The sequence below is a fragment of the Crocuta crocuta genome, unplaced genomic scaffold (assembly GCF_008692635.1).
Source record: "Crocuta crocuta isolate KB4526 unplaced genomic scaffold, BGI_CrCroc_1.0 scaffold132, whole genome shotgun sequence".
Taxonomy (NCBI): Eukaryota; Metazoa; Chordata; class Mammalia; order Carnivora; family Hyaenidae; genus Crocuta; species Crocuta crocuta.
The window spans coordinates 5,257,505-5,276,888 of record NW_027528611.1 but is presented as its reverse complement, the minus strand read 5'-3'; the positions used below and the strand labels follow the sequence as shown (position 1 = coordinate 5,276,888).

The following is a 19,384-nucleotide window of genomic DNA, read 5'->3' as shown; positions in this document are numbered from 1 at the left end:
TTTCCTAACTGCCTGGGTATATATGTCATCTACTTGATGATCTCTGGCCTGTCACAAGTCTTGCCACAAATTCAAAATATGCTAAAATGATTCAATGTTGACATATTAATAAGAAAAATATTTACATTCCACTAACTGATTTCCTTTGGATCTATGACTAAAAGAAGTTTGTGTTTGTTTGCTTGTTTGGTTGTTTACTGTGAGGGGCTCCTGGGTAGCTCAGTCCATTAAGCAACTGACTCTTGATTTCAGCTCCGGTCACGATCTCACAGTTCATGGACTGAGCCCCACATCAGGCTCTGTACTGATGGCATGGAGCTGGCCTGGAACATAACTTAATAAACTTTAAAAATAAAAATAAATAAATAAATAAAATCTTTTTTAAAAATAAATAAATTTTACTGTGAAAAATATCAAACATACATAAAAGAGAAGAATCTAATAAATCCCTACATACTCTTATGAGTTTCATTACTTTTCAACCTTCTAAAGCTCTTCTGTTCTTGTTTCATCTATTCTCTTGTTCCACATCCTTTTTTTTTTTTCCCCAACCCCTGGTGTATTTTAAACAAATTCTGTCATTCTATTTCACCAGGATATATTTCTAAGAAAATAATTTTTCTTTTAATATCATATACTACTATCACCACAACCAACAAAATTAAAAAGAAATGCTTAACTTCATTTAAACCAATCTGTGTTCATTTTTCTCCAATTATCTCACAAATGTCTAAGAGAAAGAAATTTTATTTTCTATGTTTATTTATTTTGAGAGAAAGAGGGAGCTGGGGAGGGGCAGAGAAAGAGAGAGAGGGAAAGAGAGAATCTCAAGCAGGCTCCATGCTCAGCGTGGAGCCCAACACAGGTCTCCATCTCATATATCATGAGATCATGACCTGAGCCAAAATCAAGAGCCAGCTGCTCAATCAACTGAGTGACCCAGGCACCCCTAAGAGAAAATTTTAAATGAAAAGCAGTGTCTTATGGTTTCCAAATTGCATTCATTTCAAAAGTATTGATGAATTTTCTATTTTACATTATGTCTTATAAACCCCCCGTTAATGGCTCAATAATGAATTCTAACAGGTGAATTAAGTTTAGCAATTACTATTTTGAATGCACCTCCATCTCAAAATTTAAACTCATCACCTTCCCTTCCCAACAGGTTCCAACTCCTATATTCAAGACCTCAGTAAATAACTTGACTCTCCAGTCAGTCATTCAAGGTACAAATTTGTGAGTCAACCTTGACAACTTAATCTTCCTCAAACCTTCTGATCCAATTGTTTACCCACTCCTATCAATTTGACCTTGTTAAAATCTCTTGAATTGGTCCTCTTTTCTTCCCATTCCCAGTGGGTCAAGCCTTCATTGATTTGGTTGCTTTTTCCTGGATTGCTTATTCTTGATCTGTCTCTTGTCTTATATTCCAGTGCTGCCAAAGGAATCTTTTTATTATACATATTTGATATCACACTTTTATATAAAAAAGTTTGATGATTCTTTGTAATCTGCTTTCCTTAGTATGATCCTTAATGACCTGGATCCTATTTAGCCTACTTCTGTATGTCCTTTGAGATGAAATCTCACCTTCTTCAGGAAGCTTTGGAACACAGAGTGGAGATTAGTAGCCTCTTCAACATGCTTCCACAGCACCCTATGCCTGCCATTACCATCATTTTTTATTGCATTATTATATTTGTATATTTGCTTCACAGTCACTGCAGGATCCTTAAGGAATCATGTCCTATTCCTTCTTTTTACATTCTTAGCATCCACCAAGAAGGCCTACCAACAAGTAACTACTTACTGGAAGAATGAGCTGTTACTAAAGATGTTGAAACCGAGTCTGAAGAGCCTTCAAGCATTAGATGACTGATAGATAAACTCCTCCCCTACTGAAGTACAGATACCTCAACAGTAGGTCATATCAGGCATGTCTATGGACTACCCTCCAAATACTCCCTCCCCCCACCGACTGCCTTCCCTGTGCATCCTACATTTCTCCCCACTCTTCCCATTCCATTCGAGGTCCTTCCCAAACGCCTTGCCAACTGTCACTTTCTTCCTACTCCCTCCCACCTCCTATTTCAGGGGGTGAACCCAGCCATTCAGCTTTCATTTACCCTCATTCCCAGCTCAATGTATCTCTTCATATCCATATTCATTCTTTGTTTTAGCTACCTTATTAGGATATAGCAATTCTGTTAACTACTCTACAAGGATGAAATTTATTATTCCATATATAAATAAGAAAACCAGGGCTCAAATAGGTTCATTTACTTATTCAGCAAATATGTATTGACTACCCTTTATATGCTTGGCAGTATGCTGGACACCAGACATCTACCATCAACAAAGATAATCTAGTAAAAAGAGAGACATTGATCAAGTAAACAAACCATAAAAACGAATTCTAAAAGGTACTATGAAGAAAAAGAGCTGAGATCCATAAGACTCACTGGAGTGGGGAACCCACTGATACTGAGTAGGAGTTAGGCAGAGTGGGAAGAATGCTCCATGGAGCATGTGTAAGGCCCTAAGACAGGCAAGAGACTGGCTCGTTCAAGGGCAGGAAGAAGACCAGTGTGGCTGGAGCATAATCAGTGAGTTGGAGGAGACACTAGATGAGCCAGAGGCAGGCAGAAGCAAAGCCACATGGGACCTTCTGGACCACAGGGAAGCTTGGGCCCTCTTCTAAGCATAGTTAGTCCTGAGTCTGTGACTGCTTTATTCCTTCTCATCTTATGAGTGATGCATACTAAGATATCTAGCTGATCTACCTCCAGTCTCTGAGAAGCCAATCCATGGTGTACACTGTTGCCAAATAAATCTTCCAATAAAGGTAGCTCTCACTTCCCCTCTCAGAAACTTAAATGATTCCCTTCTTTCTACTATATTTTAGTCTGGATTACTTGGCCTGGGTTTTGAGGTCCCCCATACTCTGCATTCTATCACCGGACTACAGAAACTGCTCTCCATGATCACTAATGACCCCCAATTACCAAGCCGGTGAGTTTTCCCCCTTTGTTCCCTTACACCTACTGGCAGAATCTCACTTGTTCATTCAATTAGAACAAGGTTCTTAACCTACAGTCCACATGCCACAAAATTCAGGGGCCCATGGACTTGGATGCAATTTTTTTATTTTCAATAACATCTAATTGAAATTTAATTTTATGAATGTATAAAATAAAATTTTATAGTACTAGCAGTACCTGTAATGTTGTTATCAATAGAAATCATCAGTTAATATTTTTATATCACATAAACAGACATCTCAAAATATGAGCTGTTAGACCTGCCAATAAATCATTTTATGTGTTAGTTAAGAACCACATGTATTATGTTAATATGGAAGCACATATTACTGGATCATCACACATTTCTTTAAACATTCTGATAACTGTGTATTTAATTTATGCATTTACAAAGAGTATCATCAGACAAGGTCCAAAGGCTTCACCGCACTGCCAAAAACATTCATGGCGTAAATAAGCATAACAACCCTGACTTAGTCATTCATTCAACAAACATGAAGTTCTTACTGGAGCCCTGTCTTGTTCTGGCATCTTCATATTCTGTTGTTCTGCTTTTCCTTCTTGTTTGATGCTTTTCCATTGGTTCCACTTCCTATTCTGTTCCCTGCATGAGGATCTAACCCAAAGCTCAATCTTCGCCTCACAACTAAATTCTGTTTTATACTTCCTCCCTTATAAATCTCACCTACCTGCATGACTGATTCAAACATCAATTCAAAGATGACTCCCAAATCTACCTTTCCTAAACTTTTTTTCTCCAACATCAATCCTAGATTTTAAACTACCTGCTGTGTCTAGCAACCAGAAAAACAGACCTGTTCCCATTCATGGGCAGACTGTCTGGGTTCAAATCCCAGCTCTGATCACTTACTAAAAGTGTGACCACAAGTAAATTATCTAACATCTGTTGCTCCAGTTGCTTCATTTGATAAATGGGGGTGATAATAATAGTATCTACTTTATTAGGTTATATGAATTAAGGGTTAACACACGTATAGCACTTTTTAACACATTTCAAGTACTCAATAAATGTGAGTTATCACTGGTCTCATCTCCTTTCAACTCCTGACATTCGTATTTGGTGTTTATTAACAGGTACAGTGCTAGCCACTGGGAATATAGAGTTCTTACCTCATGACATAACATTGATCAAGTCATTGCTCAAAAACTTTCAGTGACTCCCCACCTGGTCCAAACTTAATGGCTTTGGAAATCCTTTACAATACTGTCTCAAATATATATATGTATCTTCCAGTCTTCTCTCCTCTAGCTCTACTTCTTATATCTTGTATATTCTTATATATTCTATTCTGGCCAGATTGGACCACACTGCTCTCTGTGAAGATGACCTGGCCATTCTGCTTTTGTCTTTCCTCACACCATTCCAATGTTTAAATTATGCACTTGGCAGCAATGATTATGTCTTACTATGATTATTTCCCCAACACTATGAATAAACATGCACATTACAATCCTCTAAGTCACACATTTAAGAAACAATTTCCTTCCACATTTGCTCACTTTGTGAGCACCTCATATTGGCCAGTTGCTGTGCCAAGAGCTGTGGATATATTTTTTTTAAAGAATACATGTCTCCATCCTCAAGATCAAAGCCTGGTAAGGGAGAGAATCATGTAACTACATAAATGTTATGCACTACAAAAAGTGCAATCATAAGAGCAAGGGACACCAAAGAATGAGCAGTCAGCTCAATTTTGGAGGCAAGAGTAGGCTTTTCAGATGATGGATTTGGGGCTTAGATGGATTGCAGAAGAGTTTATTCTATGTAAGAAAGCAGTATGCATCAAATATAGAGACATAAAACAAAATGGTTTCTCTGGGGAACAGTTCATTATGGCTGGAGTATAGGCCCATGGGGAAGTGGCTAGACACAAAGCTGGTGAAGTAGAATTTTCTGGTAAGCACAGGCATTTGGACTTTATCACACCAGCAATGAGGAATTAATACAGGGTTTAAATAGTAGCATGTGGCCAGAGCTGTATTTTGGAAAGCTCACTTCTGGCAGTATTGTGGCAAAGGCAGAGAAGAAAATCTAAAGCAACACTGTTCAATAGAACTTTCTGCAATGATGGAAATGTTCTATCATTTCTGCTGTCCAATATGACAGCCACTAGCAACATGTGGCTAATGAGAACTTGGAATGTGGCTAGTGCAATCAAGAAACTGATTTAATATTAATTTAAATAGTAACGTGTCTGGTGGCCACTGTATTGGACAGTGCAGCTTTAGAGATAGAGATATCAGGAAACTGTTGATGTAGCTCAGGTGATGGGTCTATGACACAATGTGATTCAGTAAATATTTTAGAGGCAAAATGATAAATCTAGTGGATATAAACTTGTGGGGGGAAAATCAAGTATGGGCTCCCAGATTCCGGGCTTTGTGACTGAATAGCTACAATTAGTCAGGATAATACAGAAGATCTAGCATGTTCAAGATTGCATCAATCTTGAACCTGTTGAAGTGTCTGAGGGTTATCCAAGTAGTAATATTTAGTAGCAAGTTTAGTTCAGGAGAGTCTTCTGAACTCTCTGTAAAGATACACATTTGAGAGGCTTAGAGCCATTGAGTGAGATTACTCAGAGAAGAGAACAAAACTAGAAGCGAACTGAGGCAACATCCTCACAAACACTGACCCATAGGAAGAGGCTAAAGAGTCCACAAAGGAGACTATAGAGCAGTTGGACAAGTAGGAAAAGAAACAGGTGAGGTTGGTAACAGAAATCAAGGGTGCAGAGAATTTCAGGAAGTATTATCAAATGTCAAATGTCTTAGAGGTCAAGTAAGGGGAGAACTGAAAAGTGCATTCTGATTTTGCCAATTAGCTGATTCTTGGTGACATCTGCCAGAACAGTTTCAATAATGGAAGAAATGGGTTGAAGAGTGGGAATGGGGCTGAAAGAGGAAAATTTAGATGATATTTTCAGGTCCTGACTGTGCAGAGTAGCTCAGAGACAAATAGTCTACAAGGGGACAGATATTATTAGGGCTGTCTTTCCTTTTTTCGAGGCTGTAAAACCAGTAGAAGGGAGAGGTTAAAAATGTCAATGGGTACGAAATGAAAGATATCTTTAGAGCAACAGATAAGGCGGACCAGGTCTAAAAAAAAAAAATGGCATTTCCTTGAACCGGAGGGAGGACTTCTGCTATAACACCAAAAGGTTACAAACAAGTCCCAGGTCATAGGAGGGAGATGGAAAAATCACGAGTTCCCCGCAGGTTGCCTCTTCTGTTCTATTAGTAGAGAATAGGGGTTATGGACTGATGATTTTGAACCCACACGCTGAGGGTCAAGGGGAGATTACTGGCTATAAACAAGTAAAAAGTCTGCTTTAGGTGGCAACAGAATCACCATAACAACCTTGATTCAACATCGAGAGATTAGAAGACAAGCCTTAGGAAAAAGTGGAAGATTTTTAACTTAAATCGTAGAGCGTGAGATCAAGAAAGAAGTGAATGTGATCAGAGGGCTGGTAAATTTCGTAGGAGGCAAGGAGTCGAGACTGACAGGTCTTCAGTGAAACGATGAAGTCCAGGCAGGTTCAGGGGAAATGAGAGGCTGTAGAGCCGCCGAACAAAATGCCCACATCTACAGTCCGCACTTCATCTCCCGCCGGAGGCATCAAGGTGATAAACTCCCTTTCCCCTGGTCGAACTACTCTACACCCGGGTAAGGGCCCCACCCTGCAAGCCCTCACATCTTCAGGTCCAGTTCCCACTCTCCTTCACTGACAACAGCTTGGCGGCGTGCGTTTCCTCTGGACTCGGCGGAGGACGAACACTTTACACCTGCCTAAGAGGAACCAAGTCAGGCCGCCCCGTGGCGCCCGGCGAGGCGGCCGGCAGTGAGGGAGGGGCCGCTGAGGCAAGGGGTATGCGCGCCGCACCTGCTTCCGCTCCACCCACAGAGCGCGCTCCCAGCGCAGGCGAGGGGCAGCGGAGCTTGCGGACGCATGCGCCCTGCTGCTCCCTCCCGAGGTCTCCGGCACTCCTTTCCCCTCCCCCAAGCCGATCGCACCCTTGCGCTTGCGCAGTAGGCGATCCCGGCTGCGGCAGCCATGCTGAACCCGTACGGAGAGGCTAGTGGGGGGGACAAGGTCGACGACAGCGGGATAGGAAGACGGGGATATGGAGAAGCAGCGGCATTAGAACACCATGGGTCTCTGGAGCTAGGCCAAGGCCATGCGGCCTCCTTGGCCCCTGGCGCGACCCCCAGAAACCTTCGGAATACTGGTCCTCGTGGAGGGGGGGAAAGGAGGACGGCAGGCACGTGACCCGGGTCAGCCAATCTGGGTGTTGCTGACGTGGCGGCGAGGTCTTGATCATCTCCCCACCCCCAAGCTCGTTCGGGAAGGGAGGGGCTGGGGGTTACGCCCCCTCCCCCAACACTGCTTCAGTTTCCCGGGGGGGCTAACACCCCGGATTACATCCTCTTCCCCCCTCCCCCCGCACCAAGCCGAGGGGAACGTGGGCTCCCCCTGGAAGGTTCCGGGTTCCAGGTGAGAAGGGGTCCTTGGGGGGCGGGGATGTTGCTGGTTATTTAAATGCTTAACCAATGGTGGGGAGTCCGGGGGGGGAAATTCTTGGGGTTCAGAGGAGAACCTGAGGGTGGGAGGGTTTGTCCTTCAAACAGTTTACAGCCAATGGGAGCTTGGAGGGGGGGGCGAGAGCGGGAGAGGGCCCCTCGGATGGGGGAGGGGAATGGCCAACCTCATGCCTCCATACCAATTGGAGGGCAAAGGGGCGTGGGGGCGGTGTGTCCCCCCAATCCATTCGTTCCCTGGGGGTAGAGGAGTCCGGAGCCAGGTGAGGCTTCCTTTTGGCGGCCGGAGGGAGGGGTGACCTAGTGGGCTAAGGTGTGGGAGTGGTGAATATATTTCCTTCTCTTGGGATGTGAGTGGGCACCCAGGTTGTGAACTGAGATTGTTCTCGGGCGTCCACTCCCTTTCTCTCCAGAGACTCTGGAAGGAGCATTTCTGTGCTTTTGTGTCAGCGGTAGGAAGCTCGCAGTCATCACATGGCATGCTGGAGGTTACGCTTCGAGTCTCTTATCGAATTTGTGTGCATTCACGTGGACACGGCCTGTGGAGCCTTCTGTACAAATCTTCGTTGTCTCGGTGGGGTCTTAGTTCAGCATGTTCCCCCAGGCTGGGGAGGGCTCACAGGCTGAAAGCTTGGGGTTCGCTTGGGAGCAGAAACCAAGCCCAAGGTGGGTGATGGGAGGGCTGTATAAAGCGTGGTCTGAGACAGGAGGGAGTGAGGCTTAGGACCTGGAATGATTCCACAGCTCACAAGGTTTCGGGTTTCTCCAGGGTGGCGGCTGCCTCCTTCATCCCCTCCCCCATTCCTGAACACTTCTCTCCTTGTGTACTGCGGGGGAGGGAACGGAAAGGAGGGAAGAGTTACTTTTCCAAATTCCTGACTAGCTGTTAGCCTCCCCTGTGACTCATGTGGGGGAAGGGAGGATTGGGAGGGAGTGGAGTAGTGATTTTCCGGAATGCAGGAAAGTAAGCCAGAGTAAGGTCTGGCTGCCCTCTCGCTTTCGAAGACCCAGCATTTTTGCGACCTCCTAAATTTTTCTTCCCGGCCGGCCCCCTAATGGGCCTCTGCAAACTTGCGAGGCGTCGGCCGGCCGGAGAACTGCAGATTTGGGAGGCTGGGCCACTAGGGGAGGGGGGAGGGGAGAAGGCCTCTGCAAAGTTGCTGTGTCATTGCCCTCCCTGCTGCAGCCACCCGCGCCAGCCCGCATGTACTTGTGGGGCCGAAGCCTGATCCCTGCGTGGGGGAGGGCGGTAGTAATAGGGGAAGAGGCTTTCTTCCCGGTGTGCACTTCCCCCCGCAGGGTTTGCCCGACTCGGGTGGTCGAGAAGACGTGAGATTGGCGGCCATTTTAGACGCAGTAACCGAGGTTAGGGCTCAAGAGCTACTGCGATAGACGGGAGGGTGATGTGGTTGGAGCGCAAGGACCTAGGCCCTCACGAGCTTTTCTGGGGTGGGGGCCTCTTAACGTTCGTTGATTTACATTCATTTCTTTTCTCAGATAATGCAGTCTGTTTTCTGTCTTGGTATCCAGAGAAGGGGAGATGGAGGGAGAGGGAGACCTCCCGCTCAAGCCCAGGTTGGGGATAAATGACTCTCCCATAAGGGGACGAGGGACGGGGGTGGGTGGCCCCAGAGATGGCTTGAGAGATCTTGGCCTCCTTGTATTCCGGCTCTTTACTCATAAGTAGTCTAACCTTTTTCAGGTAACCAAACTGGGGAAGACTTGGTGAGTGGGTTGGGGGAGGGGGCGAGACTGAGCTCCCAAAATGGCTCCTGCCCCTCCTTGGAGGCGGACGGCCCGGGGGGAGGGGAGGAGGGGAGAGAAGGAGGGGGAGGGCTAGTCTGCGCCGCTGCCGCCGCCTCCTCCGCTCGCCCTCCTCCCTGGCGCTGACCGATGGACCAGCCGCTCCGTAGGGAGGACTCCGGACCCTGGTGGGGGGGATGGGGGAGCCCTGCCGCCCCCAAGGCGGTGGGACCCTAAGAGGGGGTGTGGGCCTGCCCTCGGGGTGGGGGAGGGCCGGGAGCTAGGGGAAAGGTCTGAGCTCGCCTGGAGGGGGGAGGGTGTTCACCCTGATTCGCCCCTCACAGGACTTGTTTTTTCCGCTCTGAGCCAGGCACCGGAATGAAGTTTGGGGAGGAGGAGGTGGGTTGCATTTTCTAGAGTATGTGGGTCTGTTTGGAGAGCTTTCTCCTGCTTAAGGGCTGCCGGGATTTTTTCGTGTAGGCAGATACTTTATAGGTAACTGAAGGTATGAACAAGGAGGGATTGGAGAAGTGTTTGGGTGCAAGTTTTGGGAACGTGTTTTAGATTTGGTTGTCTCATTGGTAAGCCTTGGGAGCTCGGATTCTTAGTATTTTGCCTTTGTCTTTCGATTTGAACTGCGGAAACAGGAGGAGGCTTTTAATACTGCAGCAGGCCTGTGTTTTTGATTGTGGAGTATGGGAACATCTGATTCCTCCTTCGCCACTTTCGGGAACCCTTAAGTTATTTGCCAGAGAAGCAGGCCGCGCGTTCTAAGATGGCGTCTTCTTCCTCGTTTCAGAGTCTTCACTGCAGCGGCGCCTCTGCCGAGAACAACAACCCGCCGGGCGTCCTGCGGCCACACCCTGGCGGGCCCAGGCTGGCTACGCCCACGCGGCCCCCTCCGGTCCGGTCACTGTGGCCAATGGAGGAGCTACGAATGGCACGACCTGCTAGAGCTTGGCAGTCGCCGGTCGTACCGAGCTTGGACGCCTGGGAAGACTTTGTTGGAAGGGGAGGCGGGGAGAGGGTGCTGCACCCATGCCAACCTCTCTCTTTCCCTGGAGTCGCCGAACCACAGCGCAGCCAATTGGCTCAAAGATGTGGCGGGTTGCCTGTTCCCTATGGGTCTATGCGGCACTCTTCTGCCTAGTGACTGACACCTTGGAAATGAAGCTTATGACGTCATCGTTCCAGTCGACCAATAGAAAGCGCTCCCGCGGAGAGGTGTTCCTCCCCTTTCGACTCTGCTTCTTCACGCGCGTGAGCGAGCGTGCGCGCGCGGAGGGGGTGGGGGAAATCTCGAGCACGGTGGCGCGCATGAGCGACGAAGCTCCGCCTCCCTGCCTATATATAAAGGGCTGGCGCGGGGCTCGGCGGCGCCATTTCGCGCTGGAGTGGAGCAGCCTCTAGAACGAGCTGGAGGATTCTGCCTACTGATAGAGAGTCTTCGAGTCGTCTGGGGCCGCCATTGCAATCCACGTCCATCCGTTTGGAAATGGCCTTCGTCTCGGCCTATGACCGGTCCCGGCGGACAGTGCAGACCCCATAGAAGCCCCCGACGCTCCCCTTTTTCGGGCCCCGCCCAATCCTCGGAGTCTGTCCACCCCCTCTACTCCGCCCTCAAGAGGATTTCAAAGATGGAGGCGGCGGCTCCCTAAACCACTTTTCGTGTTCATCCGCCTCCATCCGAGATCGAAACGGGATCTCGTCCGCCGCGGGCAGTCCCAGCAGGAAGAGGGGATCCTTGCAGACCAACAGCGGGCAATATTGACGACGGTGTCTGGGATTGGGGGCCGTCCTAGTGTTTGAGGAGCCTGTCCCCCCCTCGTTCGCCCGCCTCTGTTGAGGCCGCCGCCATTTTCTCGCCGTCCGCCTCCCGCGGAGCGCGCCAAGCTGCTGGGAGCTCTCCGAAAAGCGGCGAAGAAGATTGCTTTCGTGCCGGCCCGCGGGGGGGGTTGTCGCCTGGAGGGCCAAGGGCAGCGGCCCTCCACCCCCCCGCACTTCCCAGGTTATGCTGTACCGGGCGGTAAGGGGAACCGAGGCCATCCGGACTTTCCGCGGCTGAGGGCAGTGGCGGTTCCCCGTGGTCAAGATGCTGCAAAACGTGACTCCCCACAGCAAGTACGTCCCCGCGATCCGCGTGTGGGAAGGGGATGTTGGGCTGCGGCACGGGGATGTAGGACACAGGGTTCGGAGGGAGGACGGAACCGACTCGGGCGCGTTGCTGTTTCGCGGCGCGACTGTTAGCTCTCAGGGGCTCGCGGAGGGGGTTGGGTGACGGTTTTGGAACGGTGATAGACGGCCAGATACTGCGTATGGAGGGAGTATAGGTTGTCAATTTATTCGGTTTCCCGCCGTGGTCCAATCGTGATGTAGTCCGGCAGAGCTAGGTTGGCAGCGGAATGTGATGGGAAAAGATATTGAGTGGGTTGCAGGTCCTGCGGGTGGTTGGTCTGGCGGCCTACAACGGTTTGTCATAGGCCTTTTGGGGTGTTTCATGGCCACATCTAATCTTATAGGGTTGCCATGGTGATAGAGCCACAGCCTGGCTTTGGAGATTCCCAGAGTAGGGTAGAGGGATTACTTTTGGCTATGGGTTCTTGTGTCCATGCTAGGTCATTGATTTTTGTCTTTCAAGTGATTGAATCAGTTTTGTGCCGGGGGTTTGCGTCCGTTTTGTTTGGAGGAGATGTTTTTGATAGCTTTAAGAGTTTCGTTCTGGGCAGGAGGGTGGAGCTAAGGATTTTTTCGTCCAGCTCTGCGGATGTAAACAATGAGATCTCGAGTGTAGTGTCTCTGTCTTAAGTCCTAGGAAGCACCGCGTACTGAGGTAAATTTGAACTACTCTTGGCCACTCATTTCCAGAGTCCGGTGCTAGAGTGGGAGCCGTTAATCTTATTTTTTCTTTTTTGGCGGGGTCGGGCGTGTTCTATCACTCTTGAGCTGGAACTTAATGACCTTGACTGGTGATTGAGCCTGCTCTGTATTTGAGTCCTTTGGAGGTAGGAGACGAATTTCAGTAATTTCTGGGATATGGCAGCTGGGTTATTCCAAACTGCGAAGTCTGACAAATCCCACCCCCCTTGTCTGAAATACTAAGTTGGTAAGGTTTTCCGTTAGGTTGATTTCATTTCTGCTTTAAGCTGAGTGTGTGGGGAGGAAGGTGCTCTCTTGTGCCCCGATGGATTCTTAGGTGTTTCATCAGCATTTTATGAAATTTACTCCCTGTTTTGTTCCCTTCCTCTTTTCACCCGTTTCCCTCAGGCTCCACCACCATGGCAACCACCTAGCCCCTAGTGAGGAGGAAGCTTGGGTTTTGAGCTGCTCTGCCCCACCCATTTTGCTAAAGTCCTATCCCCTAAAGCTTGTGCTCAAATGCTATATGTTGTGCTTTATCAGAAACCATTGGGGAGGGGTTTTTTCCTTGTTTAAGTGATTTATCAGAGTCTAGAAGGTGGGATGAGGTTAGGTGTATTGAAGAGAAACAAGAAGGGGGAGGTGGGGCAAGAACAAAAGCTCCACTGACTCTGGTTATTGGTTTTGTTTAAGAATTGTTTCTATAAGTTTGATTATATCTTGCGAAGTTTCAAGTTTAGGTTTATAGCGTATATAAGTGTTAGTGGCACTACTGATTTTTTATCATGAAATTACCACATCTAATTATGTTTCCCATTTCACAGGCTCCCTGGGGAGGGGAATGCAGGGTTACTGGGGCTGGGCCCAGAGGCAGCAGCGCCAGGGAAAAGGATTCGAAAGCCCTCCCTGTTGTATGAGGGATTTGAGAGCCCCACAATGGCTTCAGTGCCAGCTTTACAACTGACTCCTGCCAACCCACCACCCCCGGAGGTATCCAATCCCAAAAAGCCAGGACGGGTTACCAACCAGCTGCAATACCTGCATAAGGTGGTGATGAAGGCTCTGTGGAAACATCAGTTTGCATGGCCTTTCAGGCAGCCTGTGGATGCAGTCAAACTGGGTCTGCCGGTGAGTAGGCATGGGATATTGGAGTGGGGAGGTATTGGGAATGAAAAAGAATGTGTGTGAGTGGAGGTGGGCTGCTTAGTATAGGTGCTGCGGCCCCTAGGGAGTTCCGTTCCTATCTCTCCTCTGTAGGGCAGATAGCCACCAAATTTCTGGATTCTTGGTCCTTTGTGATTGATCCAACCGCTTGCTATTTTGGCATCTCTCATTGTGCCCTCCATGTGTCCTTCCTTAACTTTTGTGCCCTGGCTCCATTTTACAGATTCCCACCCCAGGTTGGGAGAGGACCACGGTGGCCAAAATTCTTAGCTTCTTCCTCTCCCTCATGCAGTCCATGGATAGCCAGCCCCAGAGGTAATGTCACAGGATGGGAAACCTTCCAGAGTTGGGAGGGAGGTGGGTGGTTAGAGAAGGGCACCTAGGGGCCTCCCAGTGGGTGCTAAGAATCCCGTTTCGTCTTTTTCTGTCCTTAGTTTTAACTGGGGCCGCAGTCCAGGGGACTACGTACTTTGATGCATAGGAGGTGTGTATGTGTGTGATTGCTGGGGCCAGTGGTTTGCCTGTTTTTCAGTGGCTCTGACCTAGCGTTTTCTTTCTTTTTTTTTTTTTTTTTTTTTTTTTNACCCAGGTGTCCCTTCGTTTTTTTTTTTTTTTTTTTTTTTTTTTTTTTTTTAGAATTATCACAAAATTATTAAGCAGCCTATGGATATGGGTACTATTAAGAGGAGACTTGAAAACAACTATTACTGGGCTGCCTCGGAGTGTATGCAGGATTTTAACACCATGTTCACCAATTGTTACATTTACAACAAGGTGAGTTTTTCTGTGTTCGTTAGTAGGCCTAGAGTGATTCTATTATTGCTAGATATTTTGTTGATGTTTGTCTTTTACGGTAGAAGGTGTTCTCAGAGTAGGTAGGATCTAGAAAATCCTGAGTTCCAGAGGATACTACTGAACACAAGTGAAGTGGTTTCAGAGATTTAGCAGTAAAGGTTATTTAAGTAGAACATTTTCGTACTTGGGGATGGTGGCCCTGTTTCTCAAGGAGAAACCTCCAGAGAGCGAAATAGAACAGAATCTATTCTCTGATATTCTCATTCCCTTACTTTTGAACTTTTTACTGCATTTTGAGGGACAGAATTGGGGAAGAACCTAGAAATAAGTGGTCCAGTATAGGTAATTTTCAGTACTTGATGACAGTTGTCTGAGTGGGCAGGTAGTTTTGATACCTGTGGCTAGGAATTCTCAGAAAAATGGTTTTGTATTTTGTTGGCGTTTGAACCTTTGTGTTCCCTGTAGCCCACTGATGATATTGTCCTCATGGCACAAACGTTGGAAAAGATCTTCCTACAGAAAGTAGCATCGATGCCACAAGAGGAACAGGAGCTTGTGGTGACTATCCCTAAAAACAGCCACAAGAAGGGGGCCAAATTGGCAGGTAGGAAGAGTGGCAAGTAGTTTTGCCTAAAGGAGACCAAAAGATGGAGAAGGTAATAGAACTAATCTTTTTTTTTTTTTTTTTTTTAATTCCTTTTTTAGCACTCCAGGGCAGTATTACAAGTGCCCATCAGGTGCCTGCTGTTTCTTCTGTGTCTCACACAGCCCTATATACTCCACCACCTGAGATACCTACCACTGTTCTCAACATTCCCCACCCATCGGTCATCTCTTCTCCCCTTCTCAAGTCCTTACACTCAGCTGGACCCCCGCTCCTTGCAGTCTCTGCAGCTCCCCCAGCCCAGCCCCTTGCCAAGGTACAGATCTGTGGATTTCTTTTGGGTGTTGGGAAGGGAAAGGTCTCAGATGAGGTGGACCCTGAGGTAAAAGATTCCCATCTTGTTTTTTTTCTCCCCCCCTGCAGAAAAAAGGCGTAAAACGGAAAGCAGATACTACCACACCTACACCTACAGCCATCCTGGCTCCTGGTTCCCCAGCTAGCCCCCCTGGGAGTCTTGAGCCTAAGGCAGCACGTCTTCCCCCTATGCGTAGAGAAAGTGGCCGCCCTATCAAGCCCCCACGCAAAGACTTACCTGACTCTCAGCAACAACACCAGAGTTCTAAGAAAGGAAAGCTTTCAGAACAGTTAAAACATTGCAATGGCATTTTGAAAGAGTTGCTCTCTAAGAAACATGCTGCCTATGCCTGGCCTTTCTATAAACCAGTGGATGCTTCTGCTCTTGGCCTGCATGACTACCATGACATCATTAAGCACCCCATGGACCTCAGCACTGTCAAGGTACCCACTGCATGGGGCAGATGGGATGCTCAGGCAGTGATTGGAACTTTGGGCTCAATAAAACAATCAGTCACTTATGGGCACACAGCAGTCTTGATTCTTGGTATTTTATTTTTTTTACAAGATGGTAATGGAGAAGGTTTAATAAGTACTTGATAATTGTATTTCTTGGAGTTGGAAACTGTATGGTGAGTTCTGTCTTTAGATCAGTGCTCTGCACGTACGTTTAAGTCGTGCTTATTTGAGAATGTCGGGTTAGGGGAGTATGGGGTTAAGGATAGTCAGAGGCTACCCACCCCTATCACTTAGAAATGGTTTTTTTTTCTAGACATAGATATTTCTTCAACCTACCCAAATTCTCTGACTTCAAACTTGAACCCCAATGCATAGATCTTTAAGGTCGTCCCTACTGTGCGCTCAAGAGAGGGCTACTCTTGTGGTGTCTGGGGTTGGCAGGGAAAGGTGAGTCTCCCTGCCTGTGCAGCTTCTGATGCTGCCTCCTTCTGCAGCGGAAGATGGAGAATCGTGATTACCGGGATGCACAGGAGTTTGCTGCTGATGTGCGGCTTATGTTCTCCAACTGCTATAAGTACAATCCCCCAGACCACGATGTTGTGGCCATGGCACGAAAGCTACAGGTGAGTGTCACAGTTGGAATTTGAAGAACAAACAAATGGGTCTGGGCAGAGAGGTTTTATCATTTGCTACCCAGCCTCATTGTGAGGATCTCCCAGTGTGCGTACTTGTAAACTGGAGCTATACTAACTACATCACTAATTGGTTTGGTATAACTGGGGCACAATTCAGTGACAGAGTGGAATCTGCTTGGAATTTTCTCTTTCTGCCCCTCCCTCACGTATGCCTTCTCTCTCAAAATAAATACTCTTAAAATATCCGGGCACAGTTTACTAGCATGGTTTTGAGTGTGCTTTTTTCTTCTAGGATGTGTTTGAGTTCCGTTATGCCAAGATGCCAGATGAACCACTGGAACCAGGGCCTTTACCAGTCTCTACTGCCTTGCCACCTGGGTTGGCCAAATCTTCTTCAGAGTCCTCCAGCGAAGAAAGTAGCAGTGAGAGCTCTTCTGAGGAAGAAGAGGAAGAGGATGAGGAGGATGAAGAGGAAGAAGAAGAGAGTGAAAGCTCAGACTCTGAGGAAGAAAGGGCTCATAGATTGGCTGAACTACAGGAACAGGTATTTGGTCATAATTCAGTTTACTTTGAAGACATTTGTGCCCTGTTTTGCCCCTTTTTTTTTCCCTCTTAACTCCTTTCGATTTTATTTTTCTCATGGTACCCCTGATTCTTTTTTCTTCAGCTTCGGGCTGTACATGAACAATTAGCCGCCCTGTCCCAAGGCCCAATATCCAAGCCAAAGCGGAAGAGAGAAAAAAAAGAGAAAAAGAAGAAACGAAAGGCAGAGAAACATCGTGGCCGATCTGGGGTTGATGAGGAGGACAAGGGACCTCGGGCACCGCGCCCATCTCAGCCCAAGAAATCCAAGAAAGCAAGTGGCAGCGGGGGTGGCAGTGCTGCTATGCTAGGCCCCCCTGGCTTTGGACCTTCTGGAGGAAGTGGCACCAAGTAAGTTCTTAGAGGGTAAGAAGCAGAGATGGGCTTGGCTGTTTTTGTAATCTCCAAGGGAGGGTGCTTTCTCCCATTTCCTGCCAAGTTTTCTCTAATCCAGAGGGCAGCATATCTTTTCTGTAAACGGTCAGGTATAACAGATTTTGTCTGGTGTAGTGTGAAAGCAGCAATAGACCATATGGAAGCATAGGTGTGCTTGCTCCAATAAAAGTTTATTAAATAAAACAATTGGCAGGCCTGATTTGTCCCCTAGTTTGTCTGTTCTTTTTTCTACAACAATAAATCTGTGCAATTCCTATTTTCCACAGTGTGGTGGCTTAGTAGTGTTAGGTAGCAAAAAGATGGACTTGTCTCAATATACCAATGTCTAGTTCTCAAAGCCCACACTAAATGTAGAACGCTTGGCCTGTATCATTCTGAAAGAGAATTTGGATTACTGGATTGAACAGTGGGAATGTGTTGGGAGTTAGTGATGCTTCCCTAATGGACACATTTTTTTTCCCTGTAGGCTGCCCAAAAAGGCCACAAAGACAGCTCCACCTGCCCTGCCTACAGGCTATGATTCAGAGGAAGAAGAAGAAAGCAGACCCATGAGTTACGATGAAAAGCGGCAGCTGAGTTTGGACATCAACAAATTACCTGGGGAGAAACTGGGTAGAGTTGTGCACATAATCCAGGCCAGAGAGCCCTCTTTACGTGATTCAAACCCAGAAGAGATTGAGATTGATTTTGAAACCCTCAAGCCATCCACGCTTAGAGAGCTTGAACGCTATGTCCTTTCCTGCCTACGAAAGAAACCTCGGAAGCCCTATAGTGAGTATGAAATAAGCTTTACCACATTAATCCGGTAATCCTCATACAGTTCTGAGGACAGTTTCGAGAAGGGGTCGTGAACTGGGTATGCTTGATGCACTCTTGATTGTCTACTTATACTGAGGTGAGATATGTTTGTCACTTCCTACTATTCAAGAAAGGAACTTGGGAACACTAGGGTGCACTGAAACTAGATACCTAATGGCAGTCTTAGGCCTGGAATGTTTCTTTTTCTAGCCATTAAGAAACCTGTGGGAAAGACCAAGGAGGAGCTGGCTTTGGAGAAGAAACGGGAACTGGAAAAGCGGTTGCAGGATGTTAGTGGGCAGCTCAATTCCACCAAAAAGCCCCCTAAAAAAGGTGAGTATCCTGAAAGCTAGTGCAGATTTGCTACATCTCCCTCTAGTCTTCTTGACAAATAAGAAATCAAACTTCTACTCTTTAACCTTCAACCTGCAGCAAGTGAGAAAACGGAGTCCTCGTCGTCCGCACAGCAAGTAGCAGTGTCACGCCTCAGCGCTTCCAGTTCCAGCTCAGATTCCAGTTCCTCCTCTTCATCATCCTCTTCTTCAGACACCAGTGATTCAGACTCAGGCTAAGGGGCCAGGCCAGATGGGGCAGGAGGCTCCGCAGGACCGGACCCCTAGACCACCCTGCCCCACCCTTTCCCCCCCTGCTGTGACACTTCCTCATCTCATCCTCCTCCCCCCCACTGTAGGAGAGCTGGCTCTGCATGGGGGAGGGGTGCAGGGACATTTACTGAAGGAGGGACATAAATGGACAAAATAAGATTGAGTTCCCAGCCCCATTGAGAGTGACCTCTTGGGCATAGAGCCCCATTCAGAATGACTGGGGCAGGGCAGGGGTACAGGGTGGGAGTGGGCAAAGGCCCTGAAATGGGGGTCACCTGAGGCCATAGCTGCCCTGTTCACTTGTAAAGGCCCTGTTTTGAGGTTGTTTGTTCTAATTTATTTTAAGCTAGATAAGGCTGAGGGGTGTGGGGGCCATGTTCCCTCAGCCTCCATGGGGAGGGGAAAAAGGGGGAGCTCTTTTTTTACGTTGACTTTTTTTTTCTACTCTGTTTTCCCTTTTCCTTCTGCTCCATTTGGGGCCCCTGGGGGTTTCAGTCATCTCCCCACTTGGTCCCCTGGATCGTCTTTCTTTGTCTGTTGATTCTAACTTGTAAATAAAGAAAATATTATTCAAATTTTGAGTTACCTTAATAACGTTTGCTTTTGTAGTGTTTCAAAAGGAACATGATATAATTGAGAAGTTTGAGGAAAATTATTCCTGAAGTGAGAGTTTTTAAACCAGGCTGTTGCTGGGGTGACATTCATCTGCCTTTTGTAAAGTAATCCTTAAAAATATTTAGGTTCCTAGTTTGCTCTGATTTAAACAGAAAAAAAGCTAAAACCCTCTG

At 47.2% G+C, this 19,384-nt stretch overlaps 1 protein-coding gene across 5 annotated transcripts; it reads left to right on the top strand.

The window, feature by feature from the left end:
- The first annotated feature begins 7,192 nt into the window (after positions 1-7,192).
- BRD2 (bromodomain containing 2) lies at positions 7,193-19,171 on the top strand. 5 transcript variants are annotated; one of them, XM_077754794.1, is made up of 13 exons: positions 7,193-7,561; positions 10,148-11,469; positions 13,029-13,332; positions 14,005-14,142; positions 14,629-14,767; positions 14,869-15,083; positions 15,191-15,565; positions 16,075-16,203; positions 16,508-16,759; positions 16,883-17,148; positions 17,660-17,964; positions 18,202-18,324; positions 18,424-19,171. In XM_077754794.1, the coding sequence occupies exons 2-13, from the start codon at positions 11,441-11,443 to the stop codon at positions 18,561-18,563; spliced, it is 2,415 nt and encodes an 804-aa protein (XP_077610920.1). In that variant the 5' UTR covers positions 7,193-7,561; positions 10,148-11,440; the 3' UTR covers positions 18,564-19,171. The 5 variants fall into 5 exon arrangements, with proteins under 5 accessions (XP_077610920.1, XP_077610921.1, XP_077610918.1 ...); XM_077754795.1 differs by lacking the exon at positions 7,193-7,561 and adding an exon at positions 8,883-8,970; XM_077754792.1 differs by lacking the exon at positions 7,193-7,561 and adding an exon at positions 9,469-9,536.
- The last annotated feature ends 213 nt before the right edge of the window (positions 19,172-19,384 follow it).